General features: G+C 45.1%; 1 protein-coding gene across 3 annotated transcripts in view; it reads right to left on the reverse strand.

Annotated features, from left to right (window-relative positions):
- Positions 1–139: 139 nt before the first annotated feature.
- Positions 140–12,936, reverse strand: part of Sdr42e1 (short chain dehydrogenase/reductase family 42E, member 1) — a 13,752-nt gene continuing 955 nt past the window's right edge. The window contains exons 2-4 of one of the 3 annotated variants that reach the window (XM_010618341.1): positions 5,401–5,494; positions 3,812–4,934; positions 140–226 (exon numbers count right to left, since the gene is read on the reverse strand). In XM_010618341.1, the coding sequence (XP_010616643.1) occupies positions 3,821–4,934; positions 5,401–5,468 (1,182 nt within the window). In that variant the 5' untranslated portion in view covers positions 5,469–5,494 and the 3' untranslated portion in view covers positions 140–226; positions 3,812–3,820. Of the gene's footprint in view, positions 227–3,706; positions 4,935–5,400; positions 5,495–6,734; positions 7,688–12,936 lie in introns of those variants that run through there. The other 2 variants (XM_033757813.1, XM_010618340.2) reach the window with 2 other exon arrangements.

Genomic DNA, 12,936 nt, shown 5'->3' on the forward strand with positions numbered 1-12,936 from the left:
AAGAAGGGAGAAAAAAAAAAAAAAAAAAAAAAAAAAAAAAAAAAAAAAAAAGCCCTTTGGGCCTGGAGATTTAGCTCAGCAGCACCGAACCTACCTGGCAAACTCAAGGTCCAGAGTTTGATTCCCAGTACGGGGCGGGCGGGTGGGGCAGCCCTTTGACCAAATGATGGGGCTCTCCTCAGAGGTCTGGAAAAATCCACACTGGGATGTGGCACACAATCAGGCCCTGCATAAAGGAGGCAACAGAAGGGCAATGAGTCTAAGTCCTTTGAGTCTGTTGTCCCTTCGACACTCAGTAAAAACGTACACAGCACCTGCTGTAGCAAAGCACTGCTAGAGAAGAGCCACGCAGAATTCAGTTCTCTTACTTGGCAACTTGCAAGGGAGTGTTTGGTATCTGGAAGCATCTTCCCCTTCTTGCTGGAAGATGAAAAACTCCCAGAGTGTGGGTTCCTAGTTAACACAGACTTCTGAATCAGAATTGCCACATGAAGAGTTTAGAGTCTGTATATAGGTATGTATCTTCCATTCCTTTGTAGTAAAACATTTATGATAAAAAATTCTGAACCCCCAACACACACACACACACTCACACACTCCCTAGTTGTCTGGTTGTTACAGTGAAAGGACCAATTCTAAAGCTTTGTGCTTTGCCATTTGCATGAGGTCACTTCTTTGGAGTTCCTATTTTTAACTTGGGCCTTGAATATTTTTATTAGGTATAGCTGAGAGTTGCAGGTTAAGAGGAAAGGATAATTAAAAATCAGCTGTAATCTCAGATAAGAGTCTACATGGTGAATAAATGTGTCCACCCAGTCAACAGCCATTTATTGAGTAGGTAGAGGAGTTGTTCTATGTTCTCTGAATATAAAATTTCGACAAAATAGATGTGGTTCCTGCCCTGTTGGGTTATTTTCTGAGGGAAAAAATATCACTTTCTTAATTTTCTTATAGAACAAGAGAATTTGCATTAGATGACTTAAAGACACACAGCCCAAATACACACGATTTGAATAAATACAATTCAAGTAAACATGATTCTATAGTTGGATGCACTAGTATTTGGTGCATATATATTTATGATTGTCATCTTTTGCTTTTGGATTTTTCCAAGGATGTAGTGTCTTTCTTTGTCTTAGTGTCGATTTGAAATCCATTTCATCTGTAAAGAGGATAGCTACTCCTGTTTTTTTTCGGGTTCTTGTCACATGGAGTATTGTTTTCCAACCTTTAACTTTCAGTCTGTGAGTTTCTTTTTGAATTGTGTTTCTTGTATACAGTTTATGTTGGATCCTGCTTCTTGACCCAGTCTACTATTTCTTTTGATTGGTGAATTGAGACCATTAACGTTGATGGTTATAACTGATATGTACTGACTTATTCTTGTCATGACTTTTTCTTTTTATTGGATTCTCTCCCTTTGCATTTAATTTCTTGTTGTGCCTGATAGATTCTTTCTATAGGCTTCCTTGCGTTATGATTCTCATTGTCTTTTCCTAGATTTTGGAGTGCTGGTTTGGTAGTCATGAAGTTCCTAAGGTGTTGTCTTGAAGGAATATTTCTCCAATTTTCAAAGATAGATTTGTAGGGTACATCACTCTGGGTTGGAGGTTGTTTTCCTTTTGGGCTTGAAATATGTCACTCCAAACTTCTTACCTTGAGGATTTGTGTTGAGAAGTCTGCTGTGATTCCGATGGGCTTTCCTTTGTATGTGATTTGTTTCCTTTCACTAACTGCTTGTAGAATTTTGTTCTTTTGTTGGGTTTCTGGAATCTCAACTATTGTATGCCTAGGTGTAGTTTTTTTTTTTTTTATCATGGCTAGCTGGAGTCCTATATGCCTCATTTATCTGTATGTCAAGTTCTTTACCCCTGATTGAGAAGTTTTCAGCCATTACTTCTGTGAACAGATATTTTAATGTCATTTGCACTCTCTCCTGTTTTTTCATTGACTCCAATCAGTCTTATTCTTTTTTGCATCTAGCAGCTGCTAGATTTCTCATGATCCTTTATTATTATTCAGAAATTTTTCTTTTTCCGATCACTAACTGCAATCCTGTCTTCTATATCTGATATTCTGTCCTCACATTTGTTCATTCTGCTGTGTAAACTATTAATGAAGCTTTTGATCTCCTGGATATCTGTTTGCATCTGTTTTATGGATTCCGTTTGTTTTCCATGTTGGGATTCCATCATGTTCCTCAGCTTCAAAATGTTGCTGAGAGTCTAATCAGCCCTCAATATTTTCTCTCATTGCTGAGAAAAAATATCCAACACTCAGAGTTAAAGGAGTAAAGGTTTATTTGGTTTACACTTCTTAGAGGTTTCAGTTCATAGTTGGCTGGCTCCAATGCGGAGTAGCACAGCAGAGGGTCATCACAGAGGAGAAACAGTTCCTGGAGGACAGAAGGTAGCAAAAGCAACAAGGGACCTCAAAAGCATTCTTCTGCCCCCTTTATATGTAGTTTATCATGAAGTGCAAAAGTTCATTTTGAGAGCTTATGCTGTGCACAACTATGTTTCCCTGCAACGGCTACCATCTTGAGGGTTGGTCTGTTAGAAATCTGGCCCAATTTGGTGTTTTTCATATTTTCAAGACTGTTAGACTTTTGCCACTCCCAATATCAGTCTTAGTTTGTTCATTTATGTACACTCTACACTCTATGTGTATGAAATAGAAATAGGTGCATCTTTGACTTCTGAGATATTCAAGCTATTTTCTACTCAACTGAGTCTTTCCCTATATCTCCACATGGCTTCTATGGCACCTACTTAAGACAGGACAGGAGGAACCAACACCCAAACTTGTCTGTGTTGTTATGGTTTGTGTCTAAGTGTCTAGATGTTCCCCCAAAGCCTCACGCAGTCATGGGGCTTTTTTAGAGGTGGCTGAATCTAGAGTGTGTGACGCTGGGATTGTGTGTATGATTACTAAATCAGTTCACTGATTGGTTTGGCACTGCCCTAATCTGATTAGTCTGGGTAAGATAAAGGGGTCAGCTACATTTTGTGGGGAATGAGGAGGAATAAAAAGAAAGAGACAGAGACAATTTTCAGGATATAAAGGGGGAATCAGGAGGAGGCCTGCCTCTAATGGACAAATCTGCATAAAGCTCTTCAGTTGGCCCCTTTTATTGGACAGTGAAACGCCCAGGGGGAGGGGGAGGGGTCGCCCGAGTTTCATAGAACAGCAGCTATAGAGAATGGGTGGATAAGGATTAAATCAATGAGAAACCGGATTTTGCTCTACATCCAAATGCCGGTATACTGCCAACTGTCTTCAGCAGATGCTGTCTTGCCTCAGGAGGGCCATTTTATCAGCATTCTTTCCATAGCCAGCGGAAATATAGCCTTCTGCATACTTCCCTGTCCCTGAGGCAAGATAATAGCAATCTCCATACTGTGAAATCTGAATTATGTAGCCTAGTCCCCAACAAGAAAAGTAACTAAGATACATGTCTCTCCTTTTTTCCCAACAGGATCAGCTGGGAAAAACAAGAAGAGAAAAATTTAATTGAAGAACCTATTCTTAAGCAGTAATTTGGAAAGCCGAAGTGTAGCACGGGGTAACACTATATATATTTTAAAATCTAAGCAGGGCATGGTGGCACACGCCTGTAATCCCAGCACTCGGGAGGCTGAGGCAGGAGGATCACTGAGTTTGAGACCAGCCTAGGCTACACAGTGAGTTCCAGGTCAGTCTCAACTACATAGTTGAGACCCTGTCTCAAAATACCAAAACCAAACCAAGCCAAAACAAAACAAATCTGTGTTCCTGAGAATCATTCCAGCAAGTATGATCAGAAACTTACATCTACTGTTCACACTGACAGAAGCACAGTAGTTGGTAGCCAGGTGAAAATTGATAGCACCAAGAGTAAGATCAACAGCCCATTCCAAAGAAGAAACACTGAGTCTCCATTTCCAGGACTTTGGCCATGACCGTGGGCTCTAAACCAGTCTACTACTTCCTGCAGGTCAAATGGCTGAGGCTCATAACCAAGCTCTTTCTTGGCTTTCTCTAGGCTGAAGTAATGTGTGACACCAGTTTTATAAACTTCAGTGCGGGTGAGGAAGGGCTGGAAGTTGTAGAGCCGGCCCAGGATGAAGTGGGACATCTCTGTCAGGAAAGCAAAGTAGTAGATCAGGGTGAGCGGCAGGCGGGTGGATGGGAACTTGTAGCCCAGGCCCTCAACCAAAGGTCGGAAGAACTCGAAATTGTTCACTGGTCTGCCATCTGAGATGAAGTAGGGCTGCCCTGAGGCAATGTGGCCCTTGTCAGCCTTCAGGGCCTCTGAGGCTAGAATGTGCGCCTGCACCAAGTTATCCACATGGACAAACTCGACCAGGCTGCTGGGGTCACCGTACACAAATCTGAACAGGCCCCTTTCGATGTAGCTCACTATCCTGGGAAGGTGCCTTTGTTCTCCAGGCCCATAGATGCCAGCAGGCCTCAGAGCGCAGGTTCTTAAGACACCATCCCCCGTTTCCAAGGTGGAACCATTTGCTTCCAACACCTTCTTCTCTGCAATAGATTTGGTCCTAGAGTAGTGATCGGGGTGCAGGTGAAGCGGCAGGTAAGGCAGGGACTCATCTCCATTCCTGATGACTTGGCCTCCAAAGATGACATTGAATGTGCTCGTGTACACCAGTCTGGGAACCCCTCTCCTGAAGCAGGCCTGTAGGACGTTGTCGGTGCCACCCACGTTGACTTCCTCGATCAGGTCTTGGTTCAGTTGCTCCCGCCCCGACATGCCGTAGGAGGCAACGTGGAACACACACGAGACGTCTGAGTCCTGGAAGGCTCTCTCTACCTCAGAAAGGTGGCGGATGTCTCCACGCACAAACTTGACTCCTTGTGGGATGGTCTGAGCAGGGCTGCTGATATCAAACAGAATCACACGGACTCCCTTCTGGCTCAGAGCACAGCCGAGGCTGAAATGAAGGACATTAGAATTTAGAGCAGGTCACCCTTACACTGTGCCTAGTAGTGTACGGAAGAATTTATCAACCAAGACGAGGCTGATGCAAGCCTTCCTGCCTCCTCCGGAGTCTCCTACTTTAAAAGTTCACAAGTCTTATTTATTTGAATTTCATAAAACAAGAATCCTCTGATCTACTTAAATGACAGTGACTTAACTGTAAAAATGTAGCTATTATTTTATTTTTTAATAGCTATTATTTTAAGTTATTTTCAGTGATGTGACCATCACCACTCCTCAATTTGTTGGATTTACAAATAATTTTTCTTGATAAAGAGTATATCTGTGGTTCGCGATTTCAATGTCTGGGGAGTGGGCAACATCATTCATTTCTGGTTGGATACCACCAGAAAAATTTTTCCAACAACTACAGTTACCAGAAAAGTAATTCTGTGGGCATATGCTACCCATGTACTGACCGGGAACCAAAGTAGCCAACTCCTCCTGTAATAAGGACAGTTTCCTTTGGAGATCTTTGGGAGTCCATATGTGGCAGTCAGAAGGTAACTAGACCTGTAAGAAAGAAGTATGCGGTATTAATATGATTCAAATGCAAATGTGGCTCACCCTAATCTTGTGCTCACATGAACAAAAGCACGTTTGGGGATTCTACTTAGAGCATAGCACCTGCCTAGCACGTGCAAGGCCTTGGGTTTCATCCCTAGAACAATGACGAAAACAAAAAAGCCTCAAAGGCCATGCACCTCAGATCTGGGTTCCAGCTGTAGCTATGTGATATTGGCCACACCTCTTCACTTCTTAGGCTTCAAATTGTTTCCTATGTATTACAGGGACAGTAATACCTGTCCCTCTCTAACTGACCAGGTCAATGTGAAGGTGAAGTAAGATAACATCCCTGAATGTGCTCTAAAAACCACAGAGCAATTTTCAAATGTACGGTACTACGGTCAATTCTTGGAAGGCTAGGGCATTTTTGCAAATAATTCATTCAAGCCTTTTCCCTCTTGCTCCAGAAAATCAAAGACAGAACTCTAAAGAAAGCTTCCAACATCTTTTATTTAAAGTGGCTCACCATAATGTGGCTTGATACGGCTTTATTAACCCCTTATTTATTTTAAAAGGAGGGGGGGGAATAAAACTCCTTTATGTAGCAGCCTACACGTCTCACCCCAGAAGCCCAACTCCTTCCACGTGAGGAGAGAGATGAAACCGGAAGCATGCAAGTCTTCAGAAGCACTGGGATAGATACACATGCATGCATGCGCCCTCACCCACACTTCCTCAGGGCAACAGAAACACTCAGGTGTGGCTAGGCAGAGAGACTGCAAGCAAACAAGAGCCTGCCCGCTGCTGCCTCCCAGCTGTGGCACCCACTCCTGTAAGTGGACTTGAATGAGAATGAGTGTGGAGCCAGGCACTGGAGGGAGCAGCCTGGCCTGGGGCTCACATGTCACTAAGAGGTGTGAATGTGAAGTCAGGTGCAGGTGCAGAAAAAAAACAAATACAGAAGGCCAGAACTCCGGGCAGATGTCTTGCCTTGCCCTTAAAGGGTGATGTGAACTTGGGCCAAGACACTTAGCCTCTCTACCTCACTTTTCTCTGCAAGTTGCATGCCACGTTGTTACAGAAATGCCAAGATTTCTCAAAGAGCAGCACGGCACAGTGGGAAGAACAGAGAACAGACACAGCGCTTGCTGCTAGGTGCCAGGCGGCATGCTGAGCACTTTGCATGCACACAAGGGATCTAATCCTTTCAAGAGTCCTATCAGGAAAGTACTACAAGCATTCCCACCTTTTGGCTGAGGAAAATACAGCACAGGGAGAGTAAATAACTTCCCCCAGCTTTCCCGAAGTCACACCAAATGGCAGGCTGGCCCAGCAGTCCACACTCTTAAGCCTCAAAACATAGACTTTGAATGAGGAAATCGAATGGACTCCAGGCTTTATTTCCCAGTGGTATAAGGCTGGATTAGTAAATCACTCTGTGCCCATTTCTTAATCCAGAAAGTGGATCTGATGAAAAGCTCAAGGAAGCTGGGGATTTAGCTCAGTGGTTCCACCGTCTGCCTCACAAGCTTGAGGTCCCAAGTTCAATCCCTGGCTCAAAACAACAACAACAACAAATGTAATGAAAAGCTCAAGGGTTTATGAAAATCAAGCAGGTTAAAGTATTAAAAAGTCCCTCCTAAAGGATCGGACATAATATGGGCAATCCATAGATGTTGAGTCTCAGTTTCCTGTCCTCCAAGCCCTAAAGGTTACAGATCTGGTATCGTGACATTTCCATGTACCATGATTATATCTCTCACAAGCGCAGGGTTACAAAGAGTTCAACCAGTTCTCCTGGCTACCAGTGTAAAGTGCATCGGATTTCCAGGGAGGCTAATCAGGTCATTCGTGTGGAAGTACTGGTGTGACGATTGAAGACAAGGTTCACCATGTGACAGTCCCAGGGGCCGAGGGTGTGAGGAGTAAAAAATCTTAAGCAAACTGAACAAAATGGTGTAGCGGATGATGGATGGGCTCCAAAGCTTCCATGGAGCAATTGCCACAGTTGCACTTACACAAAAGGTGGGGAGACCGACACACCAGCACGCCTTGGACAAGCCTCGTGCTGACTTCACAGTTCTGTCATCGTGTGCTTTTGGCAGTGCTGAGGATCAATCTCCTGAATTTAGAGCCTCACACATCTAGGCAAGCACTCCACCATGGACCTATGCCTCCAGCCCTGGTTTCTTTCCTTTTTCTTTTTGTGTTTTCTTTGAGACAGGTTCTCACTATGTAGTTGAGACTGACCTGGAACTCACTACGTAGCCCAGGCTGGTCTTGAACTCACAGCGATCCTCCTGCCTCAGCCTCCCGAGTCCAGCCCTGGATTCTGAGGGCAGGATGCTCCTCCCATTTGGATTTGGAGCAGCCAGGAAAGCAGACGTAGACAACCGTGCATTTAACACTCACATGACTTCAGCATAAACATCGTTCACAGACACAGCTGGTATTGATTTCCGATATTTCAGTGCAGACTTGGCACCTCCGTGACTTGGTCTCAGCTGCCCACTATAATGCCGTTGATTCTACACTCCAATCTCACAGAATTCTCCTTTGCTTAAAGATGTCGAGTGCTTAGTGATGCTGTTTTCACTGCAGGGTAACTCGGGGTCCCCCAGGTCCTCACGGGGCTGCAGCTTTTCCAACGTTACTGTCTGCTCAGCTGTCCCCTTCTTGGACAGGTCTCTTCTCATTATCATATCTAAAGAGCTCCCCTTACCCTAACTTCTGCCCTGTTTTCTTTACAGCACGTGTAATCATCTAAAACTGCTTTTGCATCATTGATCTCCTTCCCATAGAACATACATTCCACAAGAACTGAGGCCTGCCTTTGTCATGGGCCCAGATGCTCAGGAAGTCTGCTGAATTTATGGGTGACAAAATACATCCAATTCGGTAAAACTGTGATGGGCACAAATTGACTGGAGATGCATAGGTGTCTAAGAGCTACTGTTATGCATAACCTTTAACACTACCATTTTAACTTAGCCTCCTACAAAGTACCAAGTTATGGAATGAAAAAGACACAAAGTTCCAGAGACAGGGCTGCCACATTCTGGCGCTTATGATGGAAGAGAGAGGCTGCTGCAAACACCTAAAGGACAAGATGTGTTAACTTTCTGTGTATTTTTGTAACAAAATACCTGAGATTAACTGATACGAAAGGAAAGGTTTGTCTCAGGCTTTCAGTCCATGATTAGTTGGCTTGTTTTGGGGTCTGTGGGGAGGCAGCATAGCATGATGGAGGGCATGGGGTACAGAGAAGTCACTCACCTCATAGCAGCTGGGAAGCAGTCAGAGATAGGCAGGGGCTGGGATCCCAATACCCCCTTGAAAGCCACGCCCCCTGTGACCTAACTTCCTTTAGGCTCTGCCTCCTAAACAGTCCCACTATCTCCTAAACTGGCAACCAAGCCTTCACCTCAGGAGCATCTGGAGGACATTCATAATCCAAACCATAACACAAGGCAGAAAGTGCCACGCAGATTACTGGTCTAAGTTGGTACCAAAAAGTGCTGCAGGATAGGGGCTAGGACACTGATTCTGACAGGCAGATCAGGGCACAGAAGAGTGAGCCTGGGGCTGAGCCTGGACCACCAGAGGATTCAGGCAGGCTGAGCTACAACAGAGAATTACCACAGGCCTGAAGGTACACCCCAACTAAATGGAAGCACCCCGGGGGAGGCAGGTCAGGCAAGCGAAGTGGTGAGTCTACTGTGGCTGGGGTGTGAACGGAAGCCACAGAGTACAGCTGGGCTTGGAGGCAGGACAGCCTGGGGCGGCTTTGGAGACAGCCTTGCCCCTCCTTGTGGAGTGTGAACGTCCTCGGTAGACAATCGGAGGCTTTGTAGGCTTACAGAGGGCTCTGGTAGGAACTTTTGGTCCTTGCTGAAGAACAAGCTTCCCTTGCAGGAGGGAAAGGCTGGTGGGAGGACACAGCATAGGCAAGGGGTTAGAGGGCAGTTGGCGGGGATTAAACACTACTGTGCTCAGCTGAAACCAGGGTAAGAGGGCACGAGAAACTGAACGGGGCTGCAGTGGGCAGTGCGCAGGTGAAGCTGGAGGGAGAGGGCGGCGTTCACTGAAATAAGGGTTCTGGAGATGTTTCATCTCCAGGTGTTAGTTTTGTGACTAACAGAATTGCAGATAACAGGGTCTAGAATATTAATACCTCTACAAGAATTCTACTGCAGGGGAGCTAAAAAATGGAAGAGATTTCCAAGAGCCCAGATTTAAAAAAAAAAAAAAAAAAAAAACTCCAACAGAAATACTTCTAATTATTATTTTTTTAAAATCACACATTTCAGTGTAGTCACAAGACGGTGGGTCAGTCATGGCTCACAAGTGCATTAATCCTGTTAAGAATGTGCAATTTCAGATTATTAATGCTTCAGAAACCAGCCAGGCCTATTGATGCTACTTCTCATTAGCTTCCAACGAGATCCTGAATGATCAAAGGCAAGAAAGTGCATAACTGACTGGATCAGAGGTCAGAAGCGAAAAGGAAAATCCAGTGATTCAGCAAGTGTCGCGGTTGAAATTTAACATCGGCAAAGTAGCATGTGTTCAGGGGTGGGGCTTCCAGAAGGTGGCTGAACAGTGAAACCCCGACTTCGGCAGTGGACTGACCCACGGATGGCATCACTGCGAGCGGATGAAGAAAAGGCGGCGGGGCCCAGGGGACAGTTTTGAAGGGTGTATCTTGTCCCCTGCCCCTTCCTCTCTGGCTTTTCCCCTCTCTCTCTGCTTTCCCGCACCACACCATTCCACTGTGATGTGTCTGACTCACCTCAGGTGCAGAAGGAATGGAGCCAGCTCACCGTGCACTAACACCTCTGAAATTATGAGTCCAAACACATCTTTCCTGTTTTAAGTTTGCTCTTCTTCTCTCTCTCAGTGACAGACTGCTGACTGATGCAGCAAGACAGAGCCACGAAGAGAAGTCTGCCCTCGAGGTTGATAAACCTCTTTTTATCACTGATTTAGTCACCGCTTCCTTCCTCCTGTCCTGTATGAATAATCACATGAAAATCTCAGCGGTCGGGAAGCTGAGGCAGGTGATCTCAATTTTGAGGCCAGTCGGGGCTACACAATTCAACACGAGCCTGGACCACCTAGAGAAACCTTGTTTAACACACACGCACACACACAGAGCAAGCAAACAAACAATCTCAGCAAACACCCTCAGAAAATCCCAGGAAAGTCTCATAATAGGCCAGAAGGGAGAAAAACAGTATAATTTTTCTTCAGCCAGCTCCCTCATAGGCTATCGTTTCTGCTTTATTAATTAGTTTCTGTCTGATTCCTATGGCCTTGCGCTCAGCCTTTAGAATGGCAATGGTCTGAAGTCTCTCCTAAAATGTAGCTTTGTTCAGTAATTGCTTTCCTGTCAGGGCAGTGGAGGGTTGCATCTGACCTGAGCTGTCATTTTAGCAAAAACAGGCTAAAGTGAAGCACATGATCAAGAAAAAGCAATCTTAATTACACATGGGGAAATAAATGAGATTTAAAATCTGCCTGACCTCTTGATAATGCTAAGGTAAAGTGAGGGTAATCAGGTCGACATCCCACAGGGAAGTTAGGAACAGAAATTAACAAAAGATGACTAGGAGTACTTTAGATTTACAAAGACTTAATTAACTGCTAAGGATCAGTAATAGGAACCTTAGATTTTACACACACTTCCCCATCCCATCCCTGGGAGTGCAAAACCGTGATGCTACCAGCCCTCTGGCAGCGTAGAACAGCGCAGAAGCAGAGGCGCTGTTAGCGTCTCGCCAACGTTAACTCTATTTTCGCAAAAATAAAACCCTGTTCTCTTCACTACAAGGAAGAGAAACACATCTCCAGGTGGCATGACCCCGTGATTGGGCACTCTAACTTTCTGCAGAAGTCCTGAGCGGAGGTAAAAGCCGACCTTGCTCTGATTGTGTTGAGTCCCTGGAAAACACGAAGCGACAGGATTTATGGGATGGTGCTGACTGGATGGGAAAAATTACTTATTTGTGCTTCACATAATGCAGTCAGAGTCATCAACATGACGCTAGAGATGATATGGAGAAAAGCCCTGATGTGGACCAAAGGGTTGTTCAGCATAAAACTTAACAGGCTGAACTTGTTTTATCGGAAGTCAGCTAAGAGCACTGGGTGAAAAGTTGGTGTTCAAGGCAGGTAGCAGCGTTAGTTCACTATTTCCAATGTAACAGTGGGTGGCAGGGCAGCTATCTGCAGACCAGGGTCATCACTAGGTTGTAGCAGATCTTCTTGTCCAGCTACCCACATATTTATTGCACAAGAGGTCCTTGCAACTCTTCACAATGCTGATGACAAAAGGAACTAAACAATTTTACAATTGGTATTTCCCACCTGTCCCCCAAACTACCATGTGAACAGAGACCACTTCTCTGGGAATATCTGTAGGGACATTAGGCAGTGATTAAACAGGATGGATATTGTGCAAGTTTTTCAAGTGTACCTTTCCGCCACGTTCGCAAGAAGGAGCACAATGCCTGGATTTCTTCCACTCCTGAGGTCAGTGTGCCTGCCACTTGAACAAGTGCAACAGATACAAGTACCAGCTGCCTTTTATTGAACATGTACTCTGTGCTATGCTCTATCCACAAACTATTTCACCTGATGTTCCTAACAGCCCTTGAGATGAACCAACTTCTGATCCTATTTTACAGACGAAAAAACAGGCTCAGTCAGAGACACAAAGTGACTAACAGCAGGTCCCACGCACAGTAAATGGTAAACAGAGATCCACACACCTACTGGAATCTGGGTGCCTGTGGCCCTGCTGCTCTTGCTGACCCGAGCCCTGTATGTGCTTTCACAGCTAACATCTTCCAGTTCCTGGAGTGAGAGGGGCCCCCTCTCAGGTGGGTGATGATGCAGGGTTGACTGCTAAGCCAGAAGTCAAGAGACGCTGGGTCCTAAACTTGTCTCTTCCACCAGTTCCCTGTGTGACCCTGGGCAACTCATAAAACCTCTCTGATCCTGCCTTTTCCTCCCTAAAATGAAAACACCAACAGCCACAGCTAGTTTGTCATTTTTAGGCACTAGGCATTTCCAAGGTTTGCCATTTGTGCTTGAGGGCAATCTCCAGGTTATTATTCTATCATCAGCTTTCCATAGATGATAAAGAAAATAGCTCAGAAGCTAAGAGCCTTGCACACAAGCAGGTCTTGAGTGGCTGAACTGGATACTGGTCTCCCCGTTCCCCCAGTACTTGGTATCCCGTGGAACTTGGCACTGAACTACATCCCCAGTGAGACACGGTCTCAAAGTTGCTAAGTTGCTGCCAGGAGTCGTGGTGCACGCCTGTAATCCCAGCACTTGGGAGGCTGAGGCAGGAGGATCACTGCCAGTTTGAGACCAGCCTGGGCTACACAGTGAGTTCCAGGTCAGTTTTAACTACGTAGCGAGACCCTGTCTCAAAAAAA

This window comes from Fukomys damarensis, unplaced genomic scaffold, assembly GCF_012274545.1.
Source record: "Fukomys damarensis isolate Sample0158 unplaced genomic scaffold, DMR_v1.0_HiC HiC_scaffold_32, whole genome shotgun sequence".
Taxonomy (NCBI): Eukaryota; Metazoa; Chordata; class Mammalia; order Rodentia; family Bathyergidae; genus Fukomys; species Fukomys damarensis.